The following is a 15967-nucleotide window of genomic DNA, read 5'->3' on the forward strand; positions in this document are numbered from 1 at the left end:
CAACATTTTCTCATTTTTGACGCATTTAATCTTTGTTTTTTAGGGAGTACTGCTAAGGAAAACATTAGTTTGCTTCATTTTTTATAGTAATGCAAAAAACATTTTTTCGAATAATAATCTATGATGTAAATATCTGGAGACACAATTTGCGGTCTTTTTGTGAATAACTGTATTATATTAAGAAAAAATATCTTGTTTTGAAAAACAATATAAATTGATTTTATTTCGTTTTCAGCCCCACAGGCCAAACTGTTTCTTCGTGCATCAATGTTTTTCGAAAAACTTTGTAACTTTTGCAGCTCAATTTTCAAGTTGGCGAACAATCTTTTAACTTGTTTTCGATTGATTAGGAAAGTTTCTATACCTAAGTAAAGAATGTCCTTTAAATCGAGGGAAAAAATAAGAGTTTTGTATTGTGTACAAGTGTTCAAATTTGTTTTTTTCGTTTCTTCAACTTTTTAAAATAGATTTTTGTACATTTGAAACAAATATCAAACAAAAATTTTAAACTACCTGGACTAAACGGAAGACTTTTTAATATTGCAACAACTTACAATTTGAAAAAGAAAAATGGTTATATTTGTCGGCCTGCTTTGCTGAGAAGTGAATTTGTTTATTTTTCGCTAATAGCAAGGCGATAAGTACCTCAGCAGCTTCATTACTTCTTTTATGCATTGTTGACCTTCGCAGAAGAAGCAGCCGGATATAAATGAGTATGAAACTCTTTTTTTTATCAAGCCTAGAATGATAAAATTTGACAAGTTTTCTATGTGGGTTTATTTTATTGACAACATTTTCTCATTTTTGACGCATTTAATCTTTGTTTTTTAGGGAGTACTGCTAAGGAAAACATTAGTTTGCTTCATTTTTCTCTAATAGTGCAAAAAATATTAATTTTTCCCGTAATAATTTATGATGTAAATATCTGGAGACACAATTTGCGGTCTTTTTGTGAATAACTTTGGCATATTTAGAAAAAGTTGTCAAGTATTGAAAAACAATATGAATTGATTCTGTTTCCTTGTCAGCCCCAGGCCCAATTGTTTCTTCTTGGTTCAATGTTTTTCAAAACCCATTGTAACCATTGCAGCTCACTTTTCAAATAGGTCATCAATCTTTTACCTTGTTTTCGAGTGCTTAGGAAAAAATCTATACTTATATATAGAATTTCCTTTAAACGGAGGAAAAAATTACGTTTTGTATTGTGTACAAATGTTCAAATTGTTTTTTTTTAGTTCTTCAACTTTTTAATACAGATTTTGGTACATTTGAAACCAATATCAAACAAAAATTTTAAACTACCTGGACTAAACGGAAGACTCTTTAATATTGCAACAACTTACAATTTGAAAAAGAAAAATGGTTATATTTGTCAGCCTGCTTTGCTGAGAAGTGAATTTGTTTATTTTTCGCTAATATCAAGGCAATAAGTACCTCAGCAGTTTCATTACTTCTTTTATGCCTTGTTGACCTACGCAGAAGAAGGGGCCGGATATAAATGAATATAAAACTCTTTTTTATCAATCCCAGAATGGGAAAGTTTCAAAAAGTCTTCTATGTGGTTTTATATTAGTGAGAGTTTTTTTTAATTGTTGATGCAATTAGTCTTTTTCTTTACAGTGTACTGCTAAGGAAAAAATAGTTTGCCTCATTTTCTGTGTTAATGCAAAAATGTTTGCAATTTTTTCCTTGAGAATCTTTGACTCAATTATTTGGAAAAACAATTACCAGTCTTTTTTGTGACTAACATTGGTATATTTAGAAAAAGTTTTTTGTTTTAAAAAAAAGTTGATTTTGGTTCCTTTTAAGCTATTCAGGCCAAATTGTTTCTTCTTTTGTCAATTTTTTGTAATAACTTTGTTACTTCTGAAGCTCAGATTTGAACAATATCAAAAAATTTTTACCGTCTTTTCTTGTGTATAGTTTTCGATTCTTATAAGGCGAATTTCATATAAATTGAGAAGAAATAGAATTCTGGATGGCGTACAATTTTTTTAATTAGTAATTTTCGTTTCTCCAACTTTTCATAATAGAATTTGAACAACTAACACTTTGAAAACGAAAAATGGTTATATTTGTTGATTGCTTTGCCGAGAACAGAATTTGTTTAGTTCTCGCTAGAAGCAAGGCGATGCGTCCCTTAGCAGTTTCATTTCTGCATTCATGGCCTGTCGAACTAGGCAGATGAAGCAGTTGGATCTTTGTTCCTTACGGCGTACTGCTAAGGAAACATTAGTTTGCTTCATTTTTCTTTGATAGTGCAAAAAAGATTCCGCCATAATCTATGACGTAAATATCTGGAGAAACAATTTGCGGTCTTTGTGTGATTAACTGTGCCATATTTAGAAAAAGTTGTCTTGTTTTGAAAAACAGTATAAAATGATTCTGTTTGGATAGATTCTTGTTTTGAAGAAAAATAAATCGATTCTGTATCATATTCAGCCCTCCAGGCCAAATTGTTTCTTCGTGCGTCAATGTTTTTCGAGAAACTTTGTAACTACTGCAGCTCAATTTTCAAATAGTCGAACAATATTTTTTACCGTGTTTTCTACTGTTTAGAAAACTTTCTACTCTTATCAAGAGAATTTCTTGAAATAGAGGAAAAAATAAGAGTTGAAGACGCCGTGCGATTGTTCTAATTTGAATTTCTTTCCCCAACTTTTATAAAATAGATTTTTTTTTACATCTGAAACCAATATCAAACAAAAAAAAACTAACTGCACTAATTTGAAGACTTTTTATTATGGCAACAATTAACAATTTGAAAAAAAACATATATATTTTTGTTTACTTCTCGCTTGTAGCAAGGCGATGAGTCCCGTAGCAGTTTGATTTTTTCATTTATGCATTGTTGAATTAGGCAAGTTTTCATTAAAAAACATACTTTGAAAAAGATTTTGAGGCGCTTGTTGAAAAGTTTTCTGTGGATCATCTATTTAGTATTTAGAACAAATTCTTTTTTTTGAAATATATGCTTGAAAATTCAGAACGTGGTATTTTAAAGAGGAATATTAAAGACACGACCGAATTTCTCATCAAATTTGGGCTCTTTTAGCTCAACGTTGGCGTTGTAGAGAAAGATTGATAATGCGATCATTTTTATTTCTTTCTTCACTCATTAATGAGTTTTTTTTTCACTGTTTTTCATGAAAAAACTCTGAAATTGAAGTATCTCTTTGTTCTTCTAATTTTTTTAATAATGAACAAAAAAGTTTAATCGAAGAACAAGAGAAGCCTAACACGATTTTCTTTGAAAAGTATATCCATTGTGCGTCTTATATTTCCGTATAAATATCAAGACACTATTACAACAATCTCATCGGCTGTAAACAACCGTTTTCCTCAAATTTTTGTGATCTCAGTGCACCTGTCGCAAAATATTCATTCAAAAATCCACGCCTGTTTTTGCGAAGAGATGACTAACAAAGTTTGTTTGGTTTTGTGACGATACATTACTTCTTTTTGGACAAAAACTCTTCTATAAATGATTTTAAGTTTGAAACACTCCAAATATCAAACTTTTTACAACGCATTTATACAACCATATGGAGATCATTAAGTTCGGGTCGTTAGGGTAAACTAATGATGCGATTCAAAAAGAAAAAAATGAAAATTTTTGAAGTGCTTCGTTTTAAAATGTTAAAACAGCTGCCTTTTGTTTGGCTGCTCAAAGTTCGCATGCAATTTTTTGGAATCTAGCATTTCTAGTCCAAGAAGATGATTGTTTTTGCACCGCATCTGTGCCTTAAAAAAGTACTGATGTTTTCGTATAGTGTAGCTTTATATCAGTTTTTGAAATAAAATCTTGAAATCATTTTTTACAACGCAAGTTGCTGTCATCTTTTTTGCAACATCTAATAAAATTTATAAACTCAATTGAAACCGGAACGCAATGCCGTAAAGCTTTTTTTCTGATGATTTAATTGATCTAATGATTGTTAAGCCTTAAATGAAGGACAATAATAAATTGCTTAAACCATACAACTTAGTTCAAAATTTTGTTGAACAAAAATAAAGACATTTTAGTATTTTTAACTGAAACTCAAAACAACTTGAGAAGAGTAAAGCCTTTTCAAATGGCGTGGTTGACTTACAGCGAACCATTATTTTTTGCGGAACGAACAAAAATAATGTACAGTCACTTTTTCGCCTGTGTCATGTTCTGTTGCATTTTGACTGCATCAACAATCCAACCTCGACAAAAACGCTGGGTTAAACTAAAAGCAATATTTCACGCTAAAAAACTGCCCGACGGTTTTAAAAAACGACAGCCAGTTTTTACGCTGAAATACTGCACAACAATTGTTGCAATCTTAATCTATTTTCTTCTTTTGAAAGACGCCCACAATTGGAGAGAAAGATCTTGATGTTTTCAGAGCAGCAATGCAAGCAAAAAAATGCAAAGGGTCACGGTTGCCAAAAAAGTTCATATAGGTCAGGAGAGTAAAGGACTGACAACAAAAAATATAATTTCCAGGTCAGTTGTTGAACTTAAAGAAAGCCTTGAGTTAAATTGAGAAAGATATAAATGAATAAACCATCACATCACATTGATAATTTGTGAAATATAATTAGAGGTATGCTTGTTGATTCTGTACCAGTTTTCTACAAACTGGATTCATATTTCTCTTTTTCAAATCTGCTCTTTTGTTCGTTATTCAAAAAGTTCTCTGACATACAATTCGAGACATTACATTACAATCGGGGAAAGTAAAAAGACGATGAGTTGCACTATCTTTATTGAATATTTTTGTTTCAGTTTAGAGAGACAACTAAATTGTTATAAGTTTCATTGATCAGCAAATTCAAATGACAATATCGAGCTGGATTCTCTGAAAAACACACCGAAAAAATGTTTGTTTACTCCATTTCTCAGATCGATGTGAGAAGTTATCTTTGGATAAGAGTTCTTTGGCTGTTTATATTACTGTAATTTGCCATTATAGTTCCACAAACTTGGTAATTATACCATAATGGGGGCTATAATTTCATAAGGCGCTATAATGTGAAAAACCCGAATAATCTTGGTTTCCTAATACTTATCTGCAGATATTAAAAGTTCACTTCAGTTCTAAGCAAAATCTGTTTGTTACAATCGTTTTGCAAAGGCAATCGTATACTAGTTCCTGAATTCCTTTGTTCCAAGGTCCCTGTTGTGCGAATTTTTGATGTTCGGTAGATTTGATGGTTTCTTCATGGGTGGTGTGGTTATATTGAACTCGAGGATGTCTCTTGTTGGAGTCTGTCGGCTCAATGCGTGTCCTAGGTGGGCTTTTCGACTTCTTGCTTTTCTCTGAAATCGGTGTTTGTTTGGCTAAGTTAAACAGGTCACCTGATCTTTATCATCTTACGATATCGTATGTCTAGTTATATTCGGAATTGTGTCTATGGAATGAATCAATTTAGCGTTAAATAGTGTTTGCAAACCATGTCGAGTTCTAATATAGTAAATTCGATCTCACATATAATTTATAGATGGTCATCTTGTCCTCAACGGTGATGTGTCGGTTTCTCCAAAATTTACGGTATTTGAGCAGGGCCTTTGTTGCGAGTTGTTTTTTCTTTGGTATTCAGCGCATTCGTCTAGTGTTTTTCCCAGTTTTTGTAATTTTCTTAAGTCTTTGTTTTTGGGATAGATAGTATATTCGGCCATGGATCGGTTGACTTTGGGATTGAACTTTTCTAGGTATTTTGTGGCAATTTGGACAGTTTCTTGTGCTTTTTTAAGAATGTCACAGCGAAGTCTTCATCGTCTGCAACCTCCAAATGTCAGGGTATCAGTCTTTGTTTTTTTTTCGCGTAGACATGATCCTGTATCCGGGGGTCTTGTCTTTTTGGTGCTTCTGTCCCAAATTCACCTTTAACTTCTCAGAGAGTTTCATCCAGATATAAGTTAAAAAGTCTAGTTGACAGTTCATCCCCTTATGGGACCCCTTTGTTGCTGTTGAATGGTTACCCCATCAATTTTCCAATTTTGCTCTAAAGGGTTGTTTGAACGAGTAGGCGTTTTATGATGTGTCGTTTTCTTCCTTCATACCTTTTTCTCAGTATGTCTATCAGCTTCATTTTGTTAATATTATCGAATGCCTTGGACATGACTATTCCTGTACAAACCTTCAATATCATCTGCGAGGAGGTATTTGTGTGCTAACACAATGCCACCTGTGGATTTCCCAGTTCGGTAGGCATATTGAGAGGGTAGCATCGATTTTCGGGTTAATTTCTTTCAGAAATATGAGTGAGATGAGCTTCCGGTAGGAGGATAGTAGATTCACTGCTCTGCAACTATCCGGTTTGGTTCTGTCTTTGCCGGGTTTGAGAATTGGTACCATGTAGCAGTTCGTGAGCTTCTCGTTTCTTTCTCTGAGCGTTTCGTGTTTTTGTAACAGTTAATGGGTCGTACTTTTTCAGGTCTTCTGAGGTTACTTCGTCCTGTCCCGGGGTCTTGTTGTTTGAGAGCTTCTTGACTGCTTCTCTGACTTCTGATTTGATTACCAGTCTGAAAAAGTTGGTCGGCTCCTTTGTTATTCCTTCTGCCTCCGGATCGGTGAAAGGGTTCTCGAAGTGTTTATTGACTTTGCATAAATCTGTTTTTGTGTCTTTGTTCTCTCGTTTACTTTGATGATCTTCTTTATGGCTACGGCTGCTTTTGCGTTGTTCTTTGCTTTGGTAGTTTTTTGCGCTTCTATTATCATTTCTTTGTTGTGAGGATTGCTTTTCGTTCTTTAGTAGCATTTGTTACTAAATTTCTCTGTTGTTTCAGGCCTGCTCAATTGTCTAATTTGACTTTGCCTATTTTTTCAACCATTTTTCTTTTTTGGTCTTTAGCTCTATAAGCACTGGATCTTGATTCTCTTTTGATTTCCTTTGGCTTGCCTCTTTCCCAGTCTAGTTTGCTGTACATGTTAACTGCTTAAAGTCTGTGATTTATTTCAACTTTGTTGACGTTGTAACTCCTCGCTTTGATGACTGCGAATTTGCGGCAACTGGGGATTGCAACGTGTATACTATCTGGTTGTAGACCTTTTTATGATTGATTATTCCTTCCCATGTCCTATTGTGGATGGCCTTGTGCTTGAAGATGGTGTTTTCCGCGTTAAACTTGTGCCTGTCTGGTATTTCATATAGCATTTTCCTGTTAGCGTTTCTCATTCCTATTGCAAACGATTCCACGGTCCCCCTCTTATACATTCTAGTTTGGCATTGAAGTCACCTGGAAATATGATGTCTTTTCCATTGAGTGATTTCAACAGTAGTTCTAGGTCTCGGTTTCTCTGTTTTTGTCTGTTACTCTCTGAAATTCTCTGTATCCCCGGGATTTTTCTTTGTTATCCCCATGTGTTGTGCAAAGCAGTTGATGAGCACCATGCGGTTTTTCTTAATATCCATTTTCAAGATGAGCTTTCAATTCTCCGTACCAGCTTTATTAGCCCATCTCTCTCATTTCTCAGTGGTGAGTATGCAAATGCTGTCAGTGATAGTTTTTGCTACGTCTGTTTTGTGGTTATTGATTGCAAAGCCCTATCCGTGATGTTGATTGCCCCTATCAAAAAAAATTAGACTATATCCAAGTTTTTCACTTTCGCCTTTGTCTCTCTATGTTCCTGAAAAGCGCAGCTATCGATGTTTTTCTCCGATAACGTTTCCAGGATATCTTCTTTTTTGCAGTAACCTCGGATGTTCCAGGTTCCGGTAACGAATCATTGTTTTAGATTTTCTGGGTAATCCAGAGGGCGCTCATCACAGAATTAAGCATCAGGTCACACTGACAATTTGTCCGAGTTATTTACAGATTCAGAAATAAGAATTAAATTTAAATCTTCAAGAGTTTATAGAATTTTTGTAAAAGTGTCGAATTTACAAAGTGATTGCAATAAAGAATATGATCGGTTGATAAAAGAGTTCTTTCTCAAATTCCGCACACACATAGGTTTTTCTCCCATTGGTAACAACCTTCCATACAACAAAAAGTATTGAAGAAGAAGAGGAAGATTGAATTGAGCATCAGATCACACTGACAAATTGTCCAAATTATTGACAGATTCAAAAATAAAAATTAAATTTAATTCTTCAGGAGCCTACAGAACTTTTGTAAAAGCGTCAAATTTAAAAAGTGATTATAATAAAGAATATGATCGATTGATAAAGAGTTTTCTCTCAAAATTTCCACACACATAGGTTTTTCTCCCATTGGTAACAACCGTCCATACAACAAAAAGTATTGAAGAAGAAGAGAAAGATTGAATTAAGCATCAGATCACACTGACAAATCGTCCAAATTATTTACAGATTCAAAGATAAAAATTAAGTTTAATTCTTCAAGAGCTTATAGAACTTTTGTAAAAGTGTCAAATTTAAAAAGTGACTACAATGAAATTACGGTCGGTTGATACAAGAGTTCTTTCGTAAGATCTGCCTCCCATAGGTGACAAATAGGTTTTCCTCCCATTGGTAACAACCTTTAATACAACAAAAATTGTTGAGCCGTCCATTGGCATAGAACTTGGCAATTAATCTCCTGTGTTTTGGCGGCAGTTTTTAAATCTGTATATATCATGAAACATAAATTTGTTTTAACGAGTTGTGGTTGAGGTGTACTTGTTTACTTAGCGCCATCTTTTTTCAAAAAACGGCTTCTATTTTTTGGTAATGTTGTTGTATTTCGATTTAAAAAAGTTCATCAACGTGCGTCTCTAATCCTTAGTTTGAGGCTAGAAAAACAATTGAATTGATAAGTTGTTGTGCTGAGTTGCAGTTGACTTTCTTCAAATATAGTTTTTGTTTTATTGAAGCTACTGACTGATAAGCTTTGTTCATTAGATGCTTTAGATGATGACTGGGATATAAAGTGCTTGAAAGGTTATCTGACCACTAAGCTGGGGGGGCTATAATGGGAAAGACACGAAAAAATTACACCTAGATAACAAAAAGTGTTAGTGAATTCACTTTCTTTTTTCGACTTATAGAATTTTTCATCGACTTCTAAACGGCCACCTCTTCTGAGTTTTATGCATTTTGTCTTGTTTTCGTCAATTCTCAAGTAGTCCCTGCTACAACACGTGTTCAGATTATTCAAACTTTGTTTTAGTTGGCATTGGCTATGGCTCCCAACTACTAAGTCTTCATCGTAAAATACAAAATCTGGAGCCTTGCATTTCAACTCAAAACATAAGTCAACTATGAATAAACTAAAAATGAGTGGTGAGAGTTTGTCTCTTTGTGCTAATCCTGATTTCTATTCAATCTCATTTGACAAGAATTCTTCATCAAGGATCTGCTAGAAGTTGCATTTTAACAATGATTGTATTGTGTGTAGCATGTTCCCTTGGAGCCCCTATTTTATCAGCTTTATAAGCAGCAGGTTCCTATTTACGAAATCAAAACTTATTCGTAATCAATTAAGCAGGCATAGTACTTGCCACTGCAGCTGATGTTATGCTTGATTGCTTTTTTCAAGTGCGAAACTGCGTCGATTGTTGACATTTTGCGTCTGAAACCATATTGTCTTGGCGGTAAACTTTGATTTCGCTCGACCCATGTTCGCAAATGCTGGTAAATGATACCCGTGAACATTTTGTACATGCAACATAACAGGCTAATGCCTCTGTAGGAACTTGGTTCTGTTTTGCTGCCTTTGCCTTTGTACAGTGGTTTTATATGGGATCTTTTCCGTTTGTGCCCCCCCAGCTTAGTGGGTGCATATTATTTGCAACCCCCAGATGCACGTGCAATATTTTTACATATTGATTTACTATGTAATGACACGTGCTCTGTAACTGGGGGGAGCATAACGTACTGGGGGGGGGCACAAACGGCAAAGATCCTTTATATGTATTAACTTACAAATTCGTGTTACTTTATGCTCCTCAAAGGAGAGGATAAATAAAAGGAATACATATTTTTTCAATAGCTGAAAACCTTATTTTATACTAGTGTTGGTTATCCCATCTGCTCCCGCTGCTTTACCAGCTTTTAACATTGAAGCTTTCTCGGTAATTTCTTCCAGAGTTAATGGATCATTCAAATGTCCGGTATATTTCGCGTTTGAAGAACAATAATCCTGGTTTCCTAAGGTTTGCTCGTCTAAAAATTTGTCCGATATTTTGTCCTCAGCTTTAAACAGACCTTCGAAATATGATTCCCAAGTGGGAATTGTAATTCCGGATACTTTTGTTAAAACTTTCTTTGACTTCAGATTTCTCCGAAATTCTCGCCTTTCTGATTCCGCTATCTTCTGATTATGAAACTTTTGTGATCTATTTCATGCATCATTTTGTATTTTCTGCAAAGTTTCCTAAAAGCTCTTTTCAATTTAAAATAATCAGAATCTGCTTTATGTCTGTCTGTATGCAGCTTTGTTTTCCTCCCATTGGTAACAACCTTCCATACAACAAAAATTGCTGAGCAGTCCATTGGCTTAGAACTTGGCAATTATTCTCCTGTTTTGGAGGGCAGTCTTTTAATCCGTGTATATCATGAAACATCAATTTGTTTTAAAACGTTGTGGTTGAGGTGTACTTGCTTACTCCGCACCAACTTTTCCAAAAAAACTGCTTGTTTTGCGGTGTTTTATTTCTATTTCAAAAAGTTCATCGACGTACGTCTCTAATCCGTAAGTTGAGGCGGGAAAAACAATTGAATTGAAGAGTTGCCGTGCTGAGTTGAAGTTGACTTTATGCAGATTTGTTTTTTTTTGTTTATTGAAGCTACTGACTGATAGGCTTTGTTCATTAGATGCTTTAGATGATGACTGGGATATAAAGTGCTTGAAAAAATTACACCTAGATAACAGGTGTTAGTAAATTCAACCTCTCTTTTCGATATATATTTTTCATCGACAGCTAAACGGCCACCTTCGCTGAATTTTATTTATTTTGTCTTGTTTACATACATTTTCAAATAATTCTTGCCACAATAAGTGTTCAGATTATTCAAACTTTGTTGTAGTTGGTATTGGCTGGAAATAACTTGGCAATTAACTTGGCATTTATTTCCTTAGAGGGTGCTCACCATAAACGTACACATTTTTTTGAAAATTTCGAGAGAAGGTGACATTGAATACTAAAAAACATGTCAAGCGAAAAAAAATTAGTTCAAATTATTTATGGATTAATTATTTTTTGGAAAGTTTACTATTAAGCAACATTTCCATCAACATCCCTAACATTTATAAACAATGAGCTCCTCAGAAGCGGGGTCAGTATTCGTTTCTACACGCCAGGAAGAATTTTGCTTCATCATTATTTTAGCTCTTCCTGTTTTAGGCCATTGGCTAATTACAACAGCTTAACCGACAAACATCTCTGTGGTTTCTTTCGAAATGCCCGCACTCAAAGACATTTGCGACGAATGGGACTCGTAAGTCTACTCTTTAATGTAATTTCCTATATATTTTTTTTATATCGAGCCATGTTTCATTTAGATCACGAAGCGTGGCGAAGTTGTTTCTGAAGAGATGTTCCGAATTTCTCATGCAAGGCGAGAACATAAAAAGCATGTCAGAGAGTTACTGGCGCAAGCAATTGTGCACAAAACTCTTGATCTCGAGGTCTGTTTTGTTTTGCAATTTGACTCATTTTCGGAACATTTCTAAACGTGATTTTGTGGATTTCTTTTAGAGAACAAGGCAAATTCAGATACGAAATAGACTTGAGGATATGGCGAAACGTGAGCTGGTTGAACGGGTCAAGGTGAGTTCGATTCTCATTTCTGAATTTGCACTGTAAGTTAAGATTTTAAGGTTTTTGGCATCTCGTTTGTGAACTTTTTCAAATGGAAATTTGAAACACTATTCTGTTGATTTATGATTGCTTCTTCTGTACTTGCAGTCCGAACGCTCAATGAAAGGTGATGAGGACGTTTTAAGTTTGATGTCACCCCGCAGCAAACCGCGTAAGAAAGCTTCATCTGCAAAGTCTGGAAGCCGAAAGTCTAAAGGCGATGACAACACCTACATGAGCGATGACAGCGCTGCTCAAGATCCATTGGAAAGACCCAAGTCTAGTAAATCAGCCAAGTCTACCAGGTATTCACTTTTATTTTCAGTGTCTTTTCTTTTTTCGGTGTATTCCTGTCTGTACTGCTATCTTGTGAACAGGCAAATGGTCAATATTTCTGTTTCATTCAGTTTCAGGTTCCCTTGGTGATGGGTATTTACTGCTATGTCTGGTATCTGTTTTCTTTTAGGCCCCAACGGTGCTCAATTTTTGCAACACCCATTCAATCATACTGTACAGACTCATAATATTGATTACGATATATAAGAAAATTTAGGTGGTATCTGTTGCATAATATGCCGAAGGTTCAATAACTTGCGATGGATCTTTTCCCTGTATGCCCCACCCCAGCTTAGTGGGTACTCTGAAACTGGAGGGCACAAACGGAAAAGATCCCTTCCATTATTTCAGTTGATAGCGTTAATATTTTGTCTAGTTCCTAGTTAGCGACGAAATTGTTTCAGGTCCAATTTTGAGATAGACGCAAATGGACTTCCTGTATTCAAGCGAAACGACGAGGTGGTCGACTCTCAGTATCTTTCACGAGTAATTAATTAACTTTAGTACTTTTCTAAATATTTTAGCCTTTCCATATCTCAATCAGCTTGTCACTAAATTTTAGCTGACACCCCGTGCTCTTCGGCAGTTTACAATGAGTTTGACGAACATTGATTACATGAGTGGTATTTCTCCCTACGTATTGCCACAAGTAGAACCAGTTCCTCCACAAACTCCTCGTCAACAGCCAACTAGATCTTCCACAGCGGGGTCACCAAGGAACACGAGATCTCGAGGACAGCGGAGGGTAAATATTTTAAGTCGTATCTTGTCTTACGTCAGAGTTCATTTGATTCCAAAGATCACATTGAGCTAGATTAAATTTGATCGATCAGCACAGATTTCAATATTCGTTGAAAACATTGAGTCCATACGTTTGACATAAAGGTAGCCAGGCAATTGAGCATCACCAAAAGTTGATAATCAAATTTCAGGTCTTGTATATGCCAAAAATTTTGGGTAAAAGATTGTTTCGACAGTTGTCGTTAGAAATCTTTCATCATGTAATAAAAATTTCCTTACGTGATCCTTACGTGATCTTGAAATGATTGCAAAATTTTTGTATAATTTATTTTTTTGCTTTAGTCCTCAAAAACGCTACAAAGATTATTTGTGGCCCAGCTGTAATTTATGCATGATCATATATACAGTTGCAAAGTTTTTCATGACATCAGATATAACCTGGATATAGTTGCCAAGAATTATTCATGGTGGTAATACCAGGAGGTCAAATGGAAATTGTTTTCAGCATTACTTTCCGGAGATAAAAGAGGAACGCCGCTCTAATTATCCCCGTGATAAGGTAGGCTTATTTCACAATAGTGCACTGGAGTTCTGATTTGTTGCATATTCTTTGTCATCACATTGTTGGTTTCCTCTTTAACTTTAGATTCAAATGCATAAAAAGCTTCTCTTTTCTCCCAAACAGGTAACTGACTGTTAGAATTGCGGCTCTTATGATTATATTAGCGTCTTTAATACTTCACTGCATGATATATGGTCACGAATTAGATCTGATTATTTTTTTAAGATGTACGATACTTTCTAAATTTTGCAGCTTTTCAACTATGATCAGAAAATTTGAAATGTTGATGTTTCGAAAATATAACTAATATGGTCAAATTTTTTCAATTAAAAGAAAGCCACTCCCCCAAAAGGGTAGCCGGTCGACTCGGGGCAGCAAGTCAACTCCTATGTATATTTATAAATCATGACAGTAGTCAAAAATTAAATATGGTTAACTCACATGGTTAAATATAAAAGGCGGCGAGAAATTGTAGGCGCTTTAATAGTAGTGATATTGGAAGAACAGAGGTCGTTAGTTTAATACATATACATGTTATTTTTTTTAATTTGTTTTCTTTTTTTGCTATCCATTCTCTGCCTTTCATTATTCTTCGTTTGTGTTTGTATTTAAATCTTCCTTTTTTGATAAATGTTGAAAATACAAATTGCTCTATATAGACGCAGAGCTGAGAAGACTCTGAACCCGATATTGACCCAACGTACTTTTTTGCTCACATGGTTAAACATACTTGCAGGACAAATATGCAAGTCATTCAAGAAATTTTTACTTCCATTTTTTTAATATAATTATTACCCAAAGTTAAAAATTTTACTGTGTTTCTCCTTCTCTATCCCACTTTTGGACATTTTGAAAATATAACAGATCTATTATCTCTAATCAGGAAAATTTTTTTAATCAACAGGTTGCCAGTTTGCACCCTCCCCACGAAGAGGTACAACACCCACGCAGACTAGAGACACAGGTCAAGGTCACAATGAAGTATCTGGGAGTTCACAAGGAGAAGTGGGGGGCTGCCAATCAGAGTGGAGGGAGCCAGGCCCAATTGGAGGAAGAGCCGGATGAAATTTTGTTGATGCAGCAACATTGTGGGGGCAACACATACCCTATTTTCAGAGGGTTCCTTTATAGAAACAGTGAGTTAATCAAAACTTTTTAACAACAACTTCATGTTAACCATTCTAGTTTTTAATAGCCGCACAGCGATAGCTGGGGCTATTTTGGGCCTTCTCTTGTTTTTTTTTACAATTCAAAGAATTTGAATCACATTAGGGCGCTGTCTTTTTAAATGCTCTTGAACGAAGTTCATAGCAATTATTGTAAACGTGTGTGTCTTTTTTATGCAAAATTTTCGCTTGCCAATTTTGACTTTTTGAGTGACTTCTACGCCCTTGACTTTTTGCGTTTCGCTAGATCTACAATTCTCTCTCAATCACAATTTCAAGCAGCTGAACTCAAATGGCGGCAATTTAATACTAAAAGTCAATGAAAAGTGCGCCCAAAACTGGTGGCATTTTTTACTTTAAATCTTAATAGTTGTAGATTTTAGCCTCTAATGTGGTTATTTGAAGCCCACTATTGAACTTCTTAGTCCCATTTAGGCTCCCCCCGACTGAAGCAGGCTGTAATTCATTAGAGCTCCCACTAGTCGTTTGAGAGCAATTCTTCCGACGTTTAGTCGGTTATGTTTTTTAAAGATCTGTTCACACATTTTTATGATTTTTGAAGACAAATCGGAGTACTGATTTTGGTCACGCCGAAACAGGAAGTGGAGCGAAAAAGCGAGTGGTTTTGCGGCGTGGAATTTTTTTGCTCTAGTTTTAATATAGATTGAGAAAATTGTCTTCGAACAAAAATTCGCTTTCTCGCTAGTAGTTTTTTGTTCACATGCGGCAATTTCACTTTATTTTTTTAAAATATTTTTTCGATGTTTTGGAACGAATTCTTTTCTAGATGGTTTTCTCAATCCATTCATGGTTCATTCCTCGCCTAGTTTTGTTTGAACCAAATTTCGATTTCTCGCTAATGGTTTTTTGTTCACATGTGGCATTTTGACATTAATTTTCTGTTTTTTTTTTAATTTTTTATCTGATTTTTTTAGAAAAGGTTTTTCCAATTCACGCATACTCTGTTCTAGATCTAGTTTTTTGATCTAGTCAATGAAAATTCTTTGAATTATACGTCAGGACTTGTCCTGCTATGTTTTTTTTTTGTCGTCAAGATTTTTGTTACGACCATATGACGTCACAATCACTTTTTGTTCATGCAATTTCAACTGAATTGCGTGCTAGACGTCACTCTTATTGGAGCGAGTTTTTTGTTCATTTGCATGATTAATTTTTTGGTCACGCGTGACTTATCTCGCTCTCAAAAATGACTTCCTGACTCTGAAACTGGCTTTTCTTTACTTTAATTGAAAGAGATAAGGTCAAATGAGTTCATGTCACTCGAAATGAAGGTTATTGGAGAGCAGCTAATAGAAGCAGCATAACTTATACGGATTCGTAATCAAAATGGTACATCTTAGAATTTAACAAAAAGAAATTTCTCTTTGTTCTGTTTCTGTTGCTATCTTTTTGAGACTGCAGATCTACGAAGCTATTGTGGC

At 35.0% G+C, this 15967-nt stretch overlaps 1 protein-coding gene across 3 annotated transcripts in view; it reads left to right on the forward strand.

Annotated features, from left to right (window-relative positions):
- Window positions 1-11076: 11076 nt before the first annotated feature.
- LOC142353750 (glutamate-rich protein 3-like) overlaps window positions 11077-15967 on the forward strand; it is a 38510-nt gene continuing 33619 nt past the window's right edge. The window contains exons 1-10 of one of the 3 annotated variants that reach the window (XM_075406100.1): window positions 11077-11196; window positions 11265-11358; window positions 11423-11548; window positions 11619-11690; window positions 11829-12025; window positions 12461-12542; window positions 12619-12801; window positions 13303-13356; window positions 13444-13482; window positions 14264-14495. In XM_075406100.1, coding sequence (XP_075262215.1) covers window positions 11177-11196; window positions 11265-11358; window positions 11423-11548; window positions 11619-11690; window positions 11829-12025; window positions 12461-12542; window positions 12619-12801; window positions 13303-13356; window positions 13444-13482; window positions 14264-14495 — 1099 coding nt within the window. In that variant the 5' untranslated portion in view covers window positions 11077-11176. The remainder of the gene's footprint in view (window positions 11197-11264; window positions 11359-11422; window positions 11549-11618; window positions 11691-11828; window positions 12026-12460; window positions 12543-12618; window positions 12802-13302; window positions 13357-13443; window positions 13483-14263; window positions 14496-15967) is intronic. The other 2 variants (XM_075406101.1, XM_075406102.1) reach the window with 2 other exon arrangements.

The sequence above is a fragment of the Convolutriloba macropyga genome, chromosome 14 (genome assembly GCF_964194025.1).
Source record: "Convolutriloba macropyga chromosome 14, txConMacr16.3, whole genome shotgun sequence".
In the NCBI taxonomy this organism is placed as follows: Eukaryota; Metazoa; Xenacoelomorpha; order Acoela; family Convolutidae; genus Convolutriloba; species Convolutriloba macropyga.